Source organism: Sycon ciliatum, chromosome 1, assembly GCF_964019385.1.
Source record: "Sycon ciliatum chromosome 1, ocSycCili1.1, whole genome shotgun sequence".
In the NCBI taxonomy this organism is placed as follows: domain Eukaryota; kingdom Metazoa; phylum Porifera; class Calcarea; order Leucosolenida; family Sycettidae; genus Sycon; species Sycon ciliatum.
Window position 1 is genome coordinate 57,899,724 of NC_088643.1, and position 17,631 is coordinate 57,917,354.

Here is a 17,631-nt window from a genome sequence, read left to right on the forward strand (position 1 = left end):
AGCAGAATAATAAGTGATCCAGTGTTCATTATATAATTCCTTTGTTTGTTGAGGGAATGGAAAGGGGCCAGTCCGACGAAAAAAATCAGGGCTGCAACGGGTAGGGGTTTGGTCGGGTAGCGGGCTCGGGTATTTTTGTAAAGTCGACGGAATAGCGCGAGCTCCAGTGTGGGGAGCAAACCCTTTCGTAATAATTATCGCCAAAGTCGCAACCATTATTTCTAGGGCTCAAACGGTTAGTCCGATTAACTGGTTGCAGACCGGTTACGAAGAATTAACGGTTAACCGATAAAGATAACGGTTACGCAGTAACTTTTCAGTCAATTTTTCATGTATCAGGTCGTTGCAAAGTATGCACTTTCGCAGCCTGCCGCACGCGTACGCAATTTCTGGGCTGTCAACTCGGTCATATCTGGTCTCTTCGTGTGAGAGTATGTATGAATGAGCATGCAAGAGAATGTACATGTGTGCGTTGTACTGAATAGGGTACATTTTTTGAATGAGTATAGTCAAATAAACGGTTAAAAAAGAGTCCGCAGGATTGCCATGGCTTATAGGTTATAACCGTTAAACCGACCGTTAGCTTAGCAGTTAACCGTTCGGGGTAAAACCGTGACCGTTTGAGCCCTAATTATTTCGTACTACTATTATAGGTATTCAATAGAAACAGTTGCAAAATCCTTTAGATGAGCATGTCACAACAAAGCGTTCTGACATGCGCATCCTCAAAAATAGTCATGATCGGCTCCTCATCAAATGTCAAAATAAGCAATGATGAATGGCTGAAAGACGACATTCACGAGCTAGGTAACGTGTCACAGGGCTCAGAAATGTATAAATTCAGGGGTATAGTACCAATCAATCTGCCAGAGCTGCGGTAGAAAGATGTGGGATAGGCCAAAAATTGACCAAAAGAGTCTATCCAATTCCAGCATACCTGCCTGCACATCATCACATCAAGAGCCATTTGGCTCGTAGGTGACCTCTTTTTGGCCTCCTTGATGATTACTGATCCTCTTCTTCAATCTTCTTCACTTCCTCTTTGACTTTTCCGTCACTTCCCTCAAGTTCCCAGCTCTTCCTGGTTGTATGTCAATGGTGTTGTGAGGTGCAGCGCAGAAACGCGATGCTATCTGGTTTCAATGTTCAGCCGGATTCTACATTTATTCTCCAAGAGCGTGTTCAATCATGAGTATTATAGGTGAAGCCAAGTCGGAAACCCAGCCTTCCCTGGTGGCCCACTCTCCAAGGATAGGGCAATAAACGTACTATCAGATGTATGATGCATATGCAGGGCGCAGTCATGTTGACTCCATCATACGTGACGATGATGCCACGCGGTTCAGTGCAGCACGGCCACGTCCGTACATTGCCTCGGGCTCAGGCCCGGCGTAGCGTTTCATATGTCTGCTACTGAAATGATCTTGGAAAACATGATCACAGGTTTAAGAGAATCACGTAGCCACCACAGGTCTTCGTATAAATAGGCCGTTGGACATTGACAACTTTGCAAAGCTTCAATAGCGGCCCGGGTGATGAATTCTGCCCATACTAATACAGGCCTGTTGATTTCCCATTTGCAAATGAATTTCTCAGACGTGAATGGACGTCTTCTCACCTCACATAGTGAAATACCAAGGCAAATATCACGCTTGGCCTGGTCGCTGATTACGATGGGATGTGGACTGGTACAGCTGACAGCACGCTGATTCGATCACAAATTGCAGAAATTACTCATTATTTTACAAACGAAATCCAGTCATCTATCTCCCACTCAATGTCTGACGCCGAAAAAAGAGAGAGAGAGACTGAGAGTACGTAGAACTAGTGTTGACATCACTTTAGTACTTACTCAAGTCACATCAAAATCCTTATCAGCGGGCTCCAGGCTGTGGAACGCCTCCAGTGGGTCTGAATGTTCGACAACGTCAACCATTACTTCTTCAAAGAATCGTCATCTACTGTTTACTGAGTGGTGTGCGGCCAGTCGCCAAGTACTCGTACCATGGTACCAGTGCGAGTACTGATTACGATGATGCCGTTCACAAGGGAGTAGTAAAATACCTACTCCGCGCCCAGCTCACAATCGATCGATTTGGTTTCTTTTTTTTGTTGCGCGATCGATCGATTTTGCGCGATCGATCGATCGTTGCGCGATCTGTCGATCGACAGATCGCGCAGCAAAATCGATCGATGTGGCAGATCCATAGATGGCGCACAACATATGTACAGTGCATTTCAAAACTATAGACGCGTAGGGTTTTTGAAATATTTCAAATTTGGCTGGAACTTTTTGAGAATAGTTTTCGGAATGTTGCTCAGGATCGCTCCACAATTACTCTCATATAGTTCTCTGCTCCAAATTTGTTTGCACGAGCATCAGCATGCACACCCAGCCCTATTACACACAGCAGCCATTTGAACATGCGGTGAATGCAGACCTGCTGCACAAGACTTCTTGCCATAGCTAGATAATGGCGCTATGCGCCTTGGAAGAGAGCCAGCGCTGTAGCCCGAACTTATTGTCAGCAATACATCAGAATAAGGCAGAAAACTAAGGCATCGGCAGCTTCAGCATTTGCTAGGCTTCAGGAACCATGCTTTACTACTTCGTTTTTGAAGTACGAAAAACTCGCCAAGCGAAGAGTTATAGGCATATAGACCAGAGCATCATGAGTCACACGACTACAGTCTGCAGCACACACTACAGCGGATAACGGCAGCGCACACTAAGAAGATAGTTGACCAGGGTGGGTGGGTGGGTAGCTGCACACTTGGCAAGAAGAAAAACAATGACCTGCAGAATCACAGCAACAGCACTTTCAACCACAGCACACTGCCCTCGTACCCGTTCCGCACGCACGTGCAAAAAATATTAACAGAGAACTAGATTTCTCGTTTCTTTCGCTTCGCTCAGCCAACGAGAAATAAACATTTTCTAAGGGCATGTTCGATTGGTTAGGATCGGGATCGGGATCCAGATCTCAGATCCGTCGGATCCTTCAGAGTCAACTGGACACTTTTTTCAGCCTTGACTGTTGCCATGTGGACGAAGTAATAAAAAGTCGTACTCACAGCGCCAGTTGTACAAAAAGTCAGCAAGCTCTATCTCGATCCACGTGTGCGTACCACAATGTGTACAAAAACGAGTTTTACCCGCCATATACGCACAAAGGTCACATTTGGATCCGTTGGATCCGGTCAACCCTGCTCCCCGAGGTGGGTTGACCGGATCCAAATCCGAAGGATCCGGATCCGGATTCGACCAATCGAAAGGGTGCGAATCCAGTGGATCTGGTGGATCGGGATCCCGATCCTACCAAACGAACATGCCTAAGGGCATGTTCGATTGTACGAATCCATCAGCCCCGGACCCGGATTCGCCAAATTTGTGCATGTTCGATTGTACGAATCCGGATCCCGAGAGCACGGATTCGGATCCAGTCAACCCACCTCCCAGAGACGGATTCGACGGATTCGACGGATTCATTTCGATAGTACGACTCGTATCTGCTCAAAACTCGCAATATGCGTACACTAGGTCAAGAGTTTACCACAACGCGTACAGATACTACGGGATGAGCTGTAGCAACGCGGTTGCTAAGGCCTTGAAACGGATTATCGGTTGTGCACATTCGATTGTATCCGTCCGATCGAAGTGATCTGGTCGGCGGGGATCGGGATCCAGTTTCTACAATCGAATGCAGCCCTAAAGGATTGGATAACAGACGCCCAATTTGGAAAAAATTATGCACAAAGTGATCACAGATTTTATGTGGTATAGATGCTGGCAAAACGGTTTTTGCCTACAGTAGAGTCGCGCGCCCAAGAACGTTGTTTCCAAGGGGTTAGCCTGGGACGTTCTTATTTTGTCAGCAATCTGGCTGCATTCTTATAGCACGTTCTTAGAAACAATTCGACCTGGATCATATGTATCCCATAAGCTGCCAGAAAACCAACACTGCCGTTCTTAGCTTTAGGCTGTGGTGTTCTTAGAATTTCAGGCTGGTCGTTCTTGGGCTCGACGTTCTTCAGCGCGCGACTCTACTGTAGGTACGCGTCTATAGTTTTGAAATGGACTGTAGGCAGTAGTCACCAGAGAAATTAAATTGACCAAAGCTGGCGTGCCTAAAATTACATGCCGTGGAGAACTATTATTGAAGTGCTCAGCTTCACAGTAGATCTCCCAATGGAAATGGAACCCACTGCAACTCACAATTACAAGTCAACACTTGCACATGTGATTGCTGTAGGTTGATCCAGGCACCCACCCAATTGCTCCAGCAAAATGCGGTAATGCGAAGAGTACATAAGCTCATTTACCGTAATGCTAATACCGGTAACATAAATGATATAATTATAAATCAAGAGTGCATACTACCACTTGTACAATCAGATATGGCAAGCAAAATTTGGAAGCTGGTGTTTCTCAACAGAATTTGTATAGCCGGTGGGAACGTGGATATGCACACTTTGCTTTACTAAGTAGCCGTTGACTCCAGGTTATAAACATAGGGAATACTAATGTAATGCGAAAGAACATGTTTGTTCGTTGGTTTGAGGGAACATGTTTTTGTGAGGTAATACTGTTGGTCTACGTTTATGTTAAATTTGATTATCTGTTTAGATACACGCACGTTTTATGGACATGTGCCGACGGCGCAATAACGACAACCTGCCCAGAAGAGTTTCTTTGGATGGCCTTACTACAATGGAAATGTGCTTGCACATTCTACAATAAAAAATGTAATGTGCTGCATTATGCTTCCAGTTCCAGACATCTGAAAGAGATCTGTACAGTCGAGAGTGCGGATGGTTGGCAGCTCTAACAAGCAATAGACAACAACAACACAGTGAGCGACACCGTGTGCACCCACTTGCACTCCCACAACTGGACAACTAACTTTCTGCATTCCGAGACAGACTGGTATGTTGCGTCTATCAAAGTAGAAACGTCACGTGTGAAAGAAGATAGATGCGTGTGTTCAGAGAGATGGACGTGACCCAGCACGGTTCTACTGTGTCACATGCAAGGCATGGCAACTGATTACAGGGTGTATTGAATAAGGAAAGGTCCTAATCATGGTTGAGCAAATAGGAATAGCATCGTACTAAAGTTGATATTAGTTATCATTGTCATGGTGTGCAAGACACTTTGCTAAACAAGATCCAGACAACACCAGGTGTGAGGATCGGCATACATATAGATGTACGCAGAGCAGTGCTAAGAAAATATGAGCAGCTGTGCAAACGTTAGGAAGCAGTTGTTGTAAATGGTTGGGCTGGGAGTTACTGCGGATGACGGAAGTTGGCGCCAGCGAAGACAGCATCCTCGCCAAGCTCCTCTTCAATTCTACACCACAGCAAGAAAAACATAAAACAGATGAGATGTCAGGATGCTGGCAGTTTACCTTGGTAGGAAGACAATCATTTGCATACATGCATACTGGGGCAAGAAAGAAGGGACTCCTGTGCTGGGGACAAAGGCACAGTCATATATTCCTATGCAGTATATTCAGCATGCAGATGCATGTAGCAACAACACACAGACACCAGTCAAGCACACAGAGTGACCGGCTTACCTCAACAATTGGTTGTACTTAGCAAGACGCTCTGATCGGCACGGAGCACCAGTCTTGATCTGTACACGAGAGTGTTGGGACAATTGGACACGAAGAAGAAGAGGCAAACTCAGGCATACATGCAGGCTCAGGCATACATGCAGGCTCAGGCATACATGCAGGCTCAGGCATACATGCAGGCTCAGGCATACATGCAGGCTCAGGCATACATGCAGGCTCAGGCATACATGCAGGCTCAGGCATACATGCAGGCTCAGGCATACATGCAGGCTCAGGCATACATGCAGGCTCAGGCATACATGCAGGCTCAGGCATACATGCAGGCTCAGGCATACATGCAGGCTCAGGCATACATGCAGGCTCAGGCATACATGCAGGCATACATGCAGGCTCAGGCATACATGCAGGCTGAACAATGGACCAAGTACGAAACAGATGTACATGTACTTTGATTTCTGCCATCCCAGGCACGCCAGAACCAGTCTGGTTGGTCAGGTCATCCCAGACCAACTTTTTACCATCAGTGCACTGCCTGCACCCAGCGGTCCTGCTTCTTGTGTCTTAACTTAAGCACAAGGCACAAAGCACAAAGGAAGCTCAAATTTCATGAGCATGCGTTCGAGGAAAGATGCACCCATGCACACACATGCACGCACACACACATACACACACACACAAGTGCACAAAAGACATACCTGTCCAGTGGAAAGTCCCACAACAAGGTCAGCAATGAACGTGTCCTCTGTCTCGCCACTGCGATGACTGACCATCACACCCCAACCTGCTTCGCGTGAAACTTGGCAACTGGATACAGCATAGGAAGTAGAAAAAAACAACATTAAAAAAGAATAGCACAGAAAGAAAACGTATCACCCACACTGTTGAAATAAAAACAACAACTCTCCTACTACCACGTGGATGCTAGTGGGATACTGTTGTATTGTGTAAACGTGTAATAGAACACAGTCAAAGATGTTTTTTGTCCATGTTATCCTGAGCCGAAGACACAAAGAAGTCTTGGGCAACGTCAGAGAGAGTTCATCTCCACCACCAGTCTCTTGCATCCATATAGCAAACACAGAGGTCTCCGTTATAGAACAGCAAGCAGCCGCAGCAGCGACTTCGAAGCACATTGCAGATTGCACTGGTCCTCTACCGCTACCACCTCGCACCATGAAACTGCCAATATTGCTTGCATTTAGTAGCCCCTGTTCAAACACCGCTACCTACCACTCAAGTTACAAAGAATGGAGTTCACCTCGCCGAGCAGCTGTCTGGCTACCTAGTCTTGTAGTTGATATCAAGCACGGTGCTGCTCAATGAAATCCAGTCGCGGTGTCACTCAAGTTTGCACCTCGCACCATTTCACAGTCCAGCGTTCACAGGTCTAGGGCTGCGCAACGACGGGATTTCATTGAGCAGCGCTGGCTGTAGGTTTCTATCAGTACCAGAGCTCTTCTCCAGTCCACCTCACACAAATTGAATACTTGGCAGTGTGCAGGGTATGGTGTACTTACGCTCGGATAGCCTCGGTAACGGAGCCAATCTGGTTGACCTTCAACAGGAGGCAGTTGCAAGCATTGCTGTCAATGGCAGTCTTGATTCTAACAGAGTGAGCAGAGTGGGCGAGAGAGAGAGAGAGAGAGAGAGAGAGAGAGAGAGAGAGAGAGAGAGAGAGAGAGAGAGAGAGAGAGAGTGTGTGGGAGAGATCAGGTGACAAATGAGATAAGAGGACTCGAACCCGGGACCTTTGGTTTAGGCCAGCAATGCTCTATCACTAGCACTAAGCTATGGTGTAGTCGTCATCTATACTACCATGGCCAATTGTGGCAAAACGAGGAAAAGAGAAGTGGAGGTCCAATTTCAGCAAGCTACATTTTCCACATACCATGCACTCTCCATGAAACCATGGAAGAACATTCTGCAGCTTTGCATGCATATCATGAAACTACATCAGAGAGAGAGAGAGAGAGAGAGAGAGAGAGAGAGAGAGAGAGAGAGTTAGAGAGACAGAGAGAGAGAGAGAGAGAGAGAGAGAGAGAGAGAGAGAGAGAGAGAGAGAGAGAGAGAGAGAGAGAGAGAGACAGAGAGTTAGAAGAGTAGGAAGCAAGTGATGTGGAGGCTTAGTGGAAATACATGTGTGGTACATGCAATAAGCTACTTCAAAGAACTATCGACCTTGACCGTGGCTGTGACAGGCACTGCACCACCTGCATGCCATCTCAGCAAGTATATCACCCACCCATATCCACATGCACACGCACGCACACACATCAGTGCAGTACCTGTTAGGGTTGGTGACTGTAAGGTCATCACTGCACACACAGACAGAAACAAAGATCACAAGAACGCAACACGACACAAAACCCATCAGGAAAGGGCTATATGGGAACGCAGTACCGCTCAGGCACCCACCGAGCACATTGTGTCACGCTGCTTTACACAGGAAAAGGAAGTACAGTATTTTTGCAATGTTTCAATGTACTTTATTCCCGTAGCTATGCAGAAGACGTTACTTCAGTAACGTCTGGCGCTAGCCAGGGTCCACACAGCTTTAATTTGGTATTTGTGTGTTTGTTTGTGTCACGCCTGGCGCTATCCGTATCTGACGGCAAAAAAGCATAGGATGTTATAAATTTTTCAATTCTCCTATTTTTTTTCAGGCATATCCTGGGATTCGAACCCGCACTATCGCCCTACATGCATTCCCCCATACACTTCGCATTCATACCCATTCTTCCAAGTTGCTTCACGTTATTATCTTGCGTTTGAAAGCCCTATTTGAATATTGCGGGCAGCTGTATGTGGCCAGCTGTGTTTGATGGTACGGTACGGTACGGGAGACGGTGTCGTATTACCCTCGATCGTACCTGTCCCGTACCTATCCCCTACCGTACCGTGCCATCAAAGACGGCTGGCCACAATGCATATTCAAATAGGGCTTTCAAATGCAAGATCACAATGTGAAACAACTTGGAAGAATTAGTATGTATGCGAAGTGTATCGGGGGATACATGCAGGGCGCGCGATAGTGTGGGTTCGAATCCCAGGTTACGTCTTAAAAAAAAAGAGGATTTTTTTAAAGAATTTATAACATCCCTATGCTTTTTTTTGTCTAGGTCATCAAGGCAAAAATGCATAGCGTAGGGCCCTGAGCTTCCAAGCTCTCTCGTTTCGGGTACATGATGGTACTTTCAGTACATTTCTTTCATACCTAAGTTTCAATAGCCGCACAAACAATGCCAGACATCATCCAATGGGGAACTGATTTTCTGAACCTAAAATGTCTGTTCAGCTAACTAAGTTACTTGGTCTGATGAAATAATACATCAAAAAATTCTAAAATTCTAGTACATGTACAACAAAACAGAAAGGTTCCAGGCTGTCCAAAAGAGTGCTCAATGACCGAGGGCAGAGCTACTTACAACAAGTAGAAAGGGATGAAAAATTCGTTTGCGACTCCGAGTTTCACGCACTAAGCGATCATCAGTTGTCTATGATCGCCTACAATAGTGTGTGAAACTCTGAGTCACAACGAATGTTTCATCCTCTTCGACTTGTTGCAAAATTATACTAGTAGAGTCCATACACTCCCTCTGTATGCGCACAAATCAAGTCTTACCCGACAATCTGAATTTGGACAGAGCCGGTCAGGTCGGACCAGGATTGCCAGTCGTCCTGATCAAAAGCATCCTCAATGGATACAACTACGGAGGGAAGAATACACCAAAAACAAAAACAAAAACTTGTGAGCCAGGACCGTACAGTTTTCTTCCTCGTAGCGGGGCCATTGCGTTACTTGGCCGTTTTGAATTGACCAAAACTGCTCAGTTGTGAGTGTGTCCACATAATGGCATCACTAAAAACAAGTAGATGGACAGACAAGATATGGGTGGGCTTGTCAACTAGCAACAGCTCAACTGAGCTGTTATTAGCACATTCTCACAGTGTTTTATATCACAAATAGCTATATGCAAACTGGATCGTCGTTGCAAAGCAAAACACTTTAGACCAGTCAAACTTCATCAGTACAGACTGGAGAGCATAAGTGAAAGAAATGCCCATGACATGGCCTACCTGGATAGTCCTTGATAAAGCTGCGGTACAGGTCAGCAAGTGCAGTGCCTGATAGCTGTGAGGCAGCAAACATGTACAGGTCAGGACAAGTAGCACAGACACACACACAAGCACGCATGTACACACACAGACAGACGCATGCACACACACGGACAGACAGACAGACAGATACACCCAAGCATGCACACACACAGATACACACGCACAGAGGTCAGCAAGCAACAAAGCACCGTCACTACATGTAGAGACAGCCAGCAGTTGACCAAACCTTGTCTGATCAACTTGCCGTATGCAATTACACATACAAAAGCCTGCAGGCACCCCACCCTGCACGTACACATTCAAGTGTGGTGCGACCGCCCCGCACACCTTATACAAGCGAGCAAAAGCACACACAATAGCACCATCAGAAAACGACGTACGAAGTCTGCTGGGTTTGAGTCCTTGTTCTTGAAATCCAAGTCGTACTTGCCATCACGGTAGAACTCTAGAAGCAACAGGATCGAGGAATAACATACACACATTGCACATATCCATCAATACAATATAAGAACAACACACTGATGATAAAATGACAACAAGCACCAGCAAAAGACAAACTGGCACTTGCCAAAAGCAGCCTTGCAAGTGCAGTGCGAAGAGCGAAGCGAGAAACGCCCAGGGAAAGCAGTGCTACAACAACTTTCGTTACCCCGGTCGTTGCAGGTACGAGTGGACATGAGCGTACATGCACAGGATTACAGGTCAGGATTACAGATGACACAACAATGAGGAATGAGCCCAATGCGCATTGCCAAATATGGAAGGTGTGAGCAACGCATGCGAGTAGGCTGGGATCAGCAATCCACTGTTCAAACCACCCCAGGCGGTCATGACCATGCCGTGTGGGGTGTCTATGGTACAAATTACGTCATTGCGCAATGGGCTTATTAATTCATGCAGTACTACTGACTGTACACAGTCACGCTTACCGGATGCAGCCACGTCCATGGCAATCTGCACTTTGCCAGTGTATCCGGCATCAGCAATGGCTGACTGCAGAAGGTCAAGACCTGTAAACGCAGGCAAGCGCCGACAAAGAAACAGACAAGAAAAAAAGAGGCTGAAAGGTGTGATGGCAGCTACCCAAACAGTTGAGGCAGGCAGACAGGCAATAATATACTATCTTTGCTCCTCCATTGAGCTACCGGATTTCAGCCACTTCAACCTAGCCGGGATATATTACTGGCATTTCTGGGAAAGCAGAGTGCGGTGAGGAAATCAATTGCAAGCTAAATCACCACAATGACTTCTCAGATCACGCAGAAAACATTGTACATGTATTGGCATCACGACCATGTCTACAAGTAGCTGAGGTGCCTCTGCTACAGGTACGGAGCTTCATAAAATTTCATAGCATAGCATGACATTGGCATGCGAAGAACCAAGGTCAATGTTGTCAGGTGGAGCCATAATCTGATACAGTCAGACCTCGCATAATCGTACATATCCGTTTTCCACAAAAATATCCGGATAGGCGAGGGAATCGGATAATCGAACACACATACTGTACGTATGCGTGGCATATGCTGTAAATCGGCAACCAACGATTTTCTTCCGGATTGCGAGGGATCCGGATAAAAGAGGACTGGCTAAGCGAGGTCTGACTCTATACAAATAGAAACACAAGAAATGTCAATATGTTATTACCTTCACGGTTGTCTAGAATGTTTGGTGCAAAACCACCTTCGTCACCAACGTTGGTAGCTGTGGACATCAAAAGCAAAGAAGAGAATGTTATAACAAGAAGCAAAGCAGAATTCTGTGCAAAGGAAGGCAACCATGAATAACAGACATGTCCGAAGAGAAATTTTAGTAAATAAGAATATGAAAAAGACGCGACATTCCAACAGCCCGCAATCGGCTATCAAGAGTCATCTGTCCGTTAGTGATAGTTGTCGTGACTTGTACAGAGATGATGTTTTCTCAGTTTTGGCCCGTGGCAGATCTGTATTACATTTGTCTGTTTTGGAAGCGTTATATATCCGTAAGTTGTCTCCTGAACTATGTGTTCAGAAGGAAAATGTTTTGTCGCTGCAGTTGCTTGGCGCTAATCCTCGTGAAAGTGTGAGGAATGCTTCTCCTCACTGATGTTTTCATTATGTTTTAGTCATTTCTTCACCTTCACCCTGTGTTTGACCTGTTCTGCTGAATTTAATTTTTTTCCCACACGTATGGCGTGAGGTTCTCCATCTTTGCTTTTGCTGTAGCTCTATAAATTGCTGTATTTTGACATTTTTCCATTATTCCCTGTACTTACCCATGATGAGAAGGGAGCGAAAACGTTCGGTTACCAAATTGGCTTACTTGACTGTGTGGATTGCGTCGGTGCTGTCACCTTTTCTTTCGAAATTGGATACGCCTCCAATTTTTTTCCTTAAATAAGAATACGATCAGCCAAACTACTGTGCCGGTAGCATTGCTCCTAAATGTAGGACCTGTATTTACTCATCAAGCTGCGTCGCAGCTGATAATTATGTGACCCGCAACAAGAGTTACAAACAAACTTCCAACATGCTCCCCACTTGCAATGTGAGAGGAAGAATTCTCCAAAACGTCCACGTTTGAGTTTGAACCCAAGCGGGAAAAGGCCTTAGGCCTGTGGGGATTGCCGTATCAAAAGTTCCCTAATGATAATAACCCTTACTGCAGTCCAATCTGCAGGCCATAGCTCTACTCACCATCCTGGCCATACTTGGCCTTGATCACCTTCTTCAGGTGCTGGTAGATCTCAGCGCCCATGCGCATGGCTTCAGAGAACGTTTTTGCACCTAGAAAGCAGCCGGAACATGTCGAGCATAGTAAGCCATCAATTACTAAACATCACTTAATTAATCAAACAAACACCAGGTTCTGCTGCTAATGCAGCCAAGACACAGACACCGGATACAAACACCAATCTGAAGTGAGCACAGAAGCTGCGTGCAGAGCATTAGAGAGATCAACCGGCAAGCACTGAAGTTGAAAGCATCTGAGAATATCTCCACAAGGGGTAAACATCTAGTGTACTGCTTCTGCTAACCAGAACTAGGCAAGTGACCATTATCGGCAATATGCATTGACAGCACGGCCAGGCTGCAGCACGAGCAAAGCGAAACTCCACCGCTGCGTCACCCCTTACCAGTTGGCAAGATCATAAACTCCTGCATTGCCAGCTTGTTGCCAGCATGAGATCCGCCGTTGATTACATTGAACGCCTGCAAAGTGTACAACAGTGCACATTGTAGCAGAGACGACAACAGACTGATTACTTCAAAGCGCTACAGTTTCCTTGCCATCAGCACTATCATTTCGCTTCTGCCCGCCACCACATTGCGTAATGGCCGAGTCGGTCGAACTTCACATTACTTATTTAGCTTGATTTCTAGGTGCTGTACTGATGAGCACATACGCACAGGAGACAAATGAGATACGAGAACATTCCAGTACTCTTGGCCGGGCTAGAGCATAACAGAATCCAGTACTGCAGCCCAGGGCTATGGCAAATTCCAGCATGCATCGCACAGGATAGAGTTCCTCATCAGATCAGAAGTAGCATGTAAGACTTACAGGGCAAGGCAGAATGATACGGGAGGTACCAGCCAGCGAGGCGATGTAGCGATACAACGGAACGCCCTGAACAGGATTAGAGGCAAACACACACAAGAATCATACAGCCGCTATTGAACCATTCAAACACATACAATACAGTAAGCTAAGTACCCCAGTAAGTTCACCACCGCCACCACCACCACCACCACCAGGCACCAGCATCACCACCGCCACCACAACCAGGCACCACCACCACCACCACACAGAAACCATCATGAACACTTCACCACCTGCAACGTAGGCGTACAGAGATACTTCCAAGGGGTTGTTCCCAAAATCATGGCTTACCTTTTCACCGGCACCGGCCTTGCACACAGCCATCGACACACCAAGAATGGCGTTGGCACCAAGAACAGCTGAGCAACAGCACCAGAAGACACAATCAGTACAGTGATACGAGTACATACGGTGCAGGAACGCAATGGGACACTAGAGAGGTTCCGGGGTACGATTTTCCGTGCCAAAATCCGTATGGGCGCTACGGATTTTTTCCAGGCGTGCTCCATACGATTTTTCGGCACGGAGAATCCGTGTGGACTGGCTTTCATACGAACCATGTTTTGTATGGAGATTTTGCGTCATCGAGTGCAGAAAGATTTTTCGCGTACAAATTTGGTACGAGAAACATCGATTTTCCGCGGGAAGTTTTGATTTCGGTACAAATTTTCAAAATAAAAAAGCATAGTGCGGGAATGTGACGTGTTTGCGATCGTAACCTAGGCAATGACGGCAAACACATAAGTTCCGTACCCGGAACTTTTCACTGCTCGAAAACGACGTATAAAAATCCGTAGCACCTCCACGGATTTTGGCACGAAAAGTCGTACTCCGGAACCTCCCTACTACTACAATCCTACTCCGCTTATCCCGACACTTCTGGGCAAGTTGCGTCCAATGTGTGTTCTGAAATGCCATATCAGTCTCAATAAGCGAAATCTCATTGTCAAAAGCATCCTTAGTATAGTTGGGTGGGTGTGGTGGCACAAGTATGCGCTGCCACGTACAGTGATCTTTTGCGCCATAACAGCACACCCAGTCACACAATGCTATAAACATGACTCAGTTCCATTTGCAGGGAAAGGAAGTCTTACATTTGTTCTCTGTTCCATCCAGCTTCAGCATCAGCTCATCAATCTCTTTCTGGCTGGTGACATCAAGGCCCTGTACGTGACATAGGAAGCAAAGCACAAGTAATGAGACCTTGCTCCAAGAGTACTTGCTTGTCCAGGAACCAAAGATAGCCCATTCACACATCCCACATTATAGAAGCCGAGCAGGTACACGTACGATCACACTGACACAGTAGGAAAGGGACTTACTGACGCAATCAGAGCAGGTGCAATGGTGTCATTGATGTTGGCCAGTGCCTTCGACACACCTGCACAGGGAGCAAAGTTAGTCACCTCAGTAAGATCTCAGGCTAGATGATCTACGTGCACACCTTGATGCAAACAGAAATCCAGTACAAGTAAGTCGAATGTGGACCCAAGTCACCCAACACAAAGGTACTCTAGTTTCGGAGTATAGGCATCAACAGCGAGAACGGGCCCAGGACATCCAACAAGTTACAATGAAGATAGCCAGCATACCTTTGCCAAGAAACACCTTTGGGTCCTTGTCACGCAGCTCCAGCGCTTCATAGATACCGGTCGAGGCTCCGGATGGGACAGCAGCACGGAACACACCTGACAAACACACAGCATTGGAATTATAAACACCCGGAGACACCTAAGCAGCCGAACAGTGTTGAAAATGATAGTTCTGGAAAAGCAGGACAACTAACTATCTACACAAGACTACAGCTGCATAGTACCAACACAAGCCTGCGGACCAACATGCAACGTAAGTCCAGGCTGTGCATGAGGTGACATGGGAATCACAAGCAATACTGATTTATCGACCATGTGCGAGTGTGTGTGTGTGTGTGTGTGTGTGTGTGTGTGTGTGTGTGTGTGTGTGTGTGTGTGTGTGTGTGTGTGTGTGTGAGAGTGTGTGTGTGTGTGTGTGTGTGTGTGAGAGAGAGAGAGAGAGAGATGGAGAAAGATAGGTAGATACTAGATACAGAGATAGAGGAAGGGAGGGAGAGAGAGAGAGAGATAGAGAGAAAGTGAGAGAGAGAGAGAGTGAGAGAGAGACAGAGAGACGGATAGCGAGAGCACTGCCTGTACAATGACATGTATACCTTTGCCAGTGTGAACATCAACCTCGACGGTGGGATTGCCGCGGCTGTCAAAGATCTGACGGGCGTGGACGCGAGAGATTGCCATCGTGTCTGTGCAGTACGGCATAAACGAGCAACATAACTATATCGTGAACACCTGGCAGATAAATGTTGGAATAGAGTCATTTAAATGATGTGACAACACAAAACTCGTGAAGAACACAGAGTTATCGCCAAAGACATCTGACCGCGCAATGCAACAAGCAGTTTTTTTTCCATAAAACGGAATGGCCCTTGTGAAGCCGAAGTCGGAGTTCTTTGGCAAAACGGCACTTGTTAGAAATCACACATAGAGAATAGTCTGTGCAAACCTTCCAATACAGCGATAGGGGATTGAACGCTTTATTAATTTTTTCTGGGTACTGCCGACCATTTTTCAAAAACATCCCCAAAAAGGGATTTGCTCCATCAAGACAGATTGATGATAGTTACAATGCATATCACAATACTGATATACAGTCGTGGCCAAAGAACAACTGATCAGCCGTTTCACTACGCGACCACCAGATGCCACTACCTACGATGTCTAATAGATGTGCATGGTGTAGGCAGTAGGTGCAAGTGACTCGATATACGTATGGATTATACCATGAGTGCGAGGGGTAAACCGACGAATATTTTTACGAGTGCGTTAGCACGATTTACGCTGTAACTCGTACTGCATACTACAAGTACCAAAATCGATCGCAATTTCCGCAATTTTACCACAATATTCTCGCAATTTCTGACAAAATCCGCAATATTATTCCCCACAATTTGTGGCATTTTACCTCTCAACTTTTCCGCAATATTTCCGAAATTTCTCCGCAAGTTCCTGGAGGGACAGGCTGATTGGCTGAAATCGCCCAAATCGTATTGTGCCATGGAATAATCAATACATGTATTCTCTTCGCAAATCTTGCTTTTGACCAACCAGATACGTAGATCACGAATACCCCGTCGTTGTTGTCACCCGCACCTACGTTGTACATGCACACAATATTTCCACCCTGGGCGGAAACGAACGTCCCACGCAAATTTCCAAATCCTTTCCATTTCTATATTAATAGCATTACACCTCGATTAATTCCTCGAGGCAGACGCACTACAATTGTGGTACATGTACATTGGATTCAATTCAAAACAGAACATTCAATTGCATGTACAAAATATACCTTAGTTACGGGGAGGGTTCGTTACTCGGCAACGGTCGGAAGTTCCCCAAACTGGAAGAGATTGAAAAGTAAGAAAAGGGAACACGATCGTGAGAACGCTAGATGAAGAAAAGGATGCCAATGTTTCGCTCCTCTGCCTTACTTCGAAATGGCTTGTCGACTCAAAACAACTAACTTTGTACTGTCCAAGGTCAAACTCACTATTCACACTCGGTTCCTCTCTCATCCTCCAGATCACAGAAAATGCAAGTGTGACACGCAAGCGTGACCCTGATTTTTGGGCCCAGTGCATGCCTTGCACGTGCAGCGGCGGCATAGTAGCATGCATGCAGCGTTGCACTTGCAGCATGCGTGCACGTGTGGGAATCGCTGTACGTACAGCTACAGCTAGCTACGGATTATCCATACTATACACAGCTAGTGCATGCGGTGTGGCGATATCTTATGTAGCTGCTGTCACGTCGATCACTCTTCCAAAAATACTACAATTTGTAAGTCTTGTACTTATTGATCTTGTAGTTGTACTTGTAGGCTTGTGAGAGTAAACATGGTAAATGGGAGCTTATAATTATTATACTGTTGGCAATACAAGTACAATGCAGTAGTGTTAAAGACGATTCAACGATTCGTCTCCGCTCTTGACCACAGTCCTGCACATACTAGCACTAGTACTAGTAGTAGTACCAAGAGTCCATAAACAGAATTAATCTGATATTTATGGACTCTTGGTAATACTAGTACGAGTAGTAGATCGTGTGAAAAAGAAAGACAAAATACAGCCTATCCTTGAACCTGGACCTTCAGGCTTTCAGGGTAGGGTGGGCTTCGTGGTGGTACAGTGTACATAATTATGCCGGTAGGGCTATGATTGTATGACTGTAATGTTTTCGTCTTCCAGTCTCCAACAAGCCCAAGCCCAAGGCCAAGGCTTCCTTGTAGTTGTTGCACAATACTTTCTCTGCACTTG

General features: G+C 46.0%; 1 protein-coding gene across 1 annotated transcript; it reads right to left on the bottom strand.

The window, feature by feature from the left end:
- Positions 1-4,904: 4,904 nt before the first annotated feature.
- LOC135804557 (enolase-like) lies at positions 4,905-16,958 on the bottom strand. The gene is made up of 20 exons (XM_065318447.1): positions 16,807-16,958; positions 16,665-16,715; positions 15,472-15,561; positions 14,879-14,974; positions 14,609-14,667; positions 14,381-14,450; positions 13,578-13,645; positions 13,248-13,313; positions 12,820-12,895; positions 12,380-12,469; positions 11,349-11,405; positions 10,631-10,711; positions 10,082-10,146; positions 9,660-9,714; positions 9,205-9,289; positions 7,868-7,897; positions 7,100-7,186; positions 6,278-6,386; positions 5,583-5,641; positions 4,905-5,353 (listed from the first exon to the last, which is right to left on the bottom strand). Exons 3-20 carry the CDS (start codon positions 15,554-15,556, stop codon positions 5,290-5,292), a joined length of 1,302 nt encoding a protein of 433 aa, XP_065174519.1. The 5' UTR covers positions 15,557-15,561; positions 16,665-16,715; positions 16,807-16,958; the 3' UTR covers positions 4,905-5,289.
- Positions 16,959-17,631: the final 673 nt, after the last annotated feature.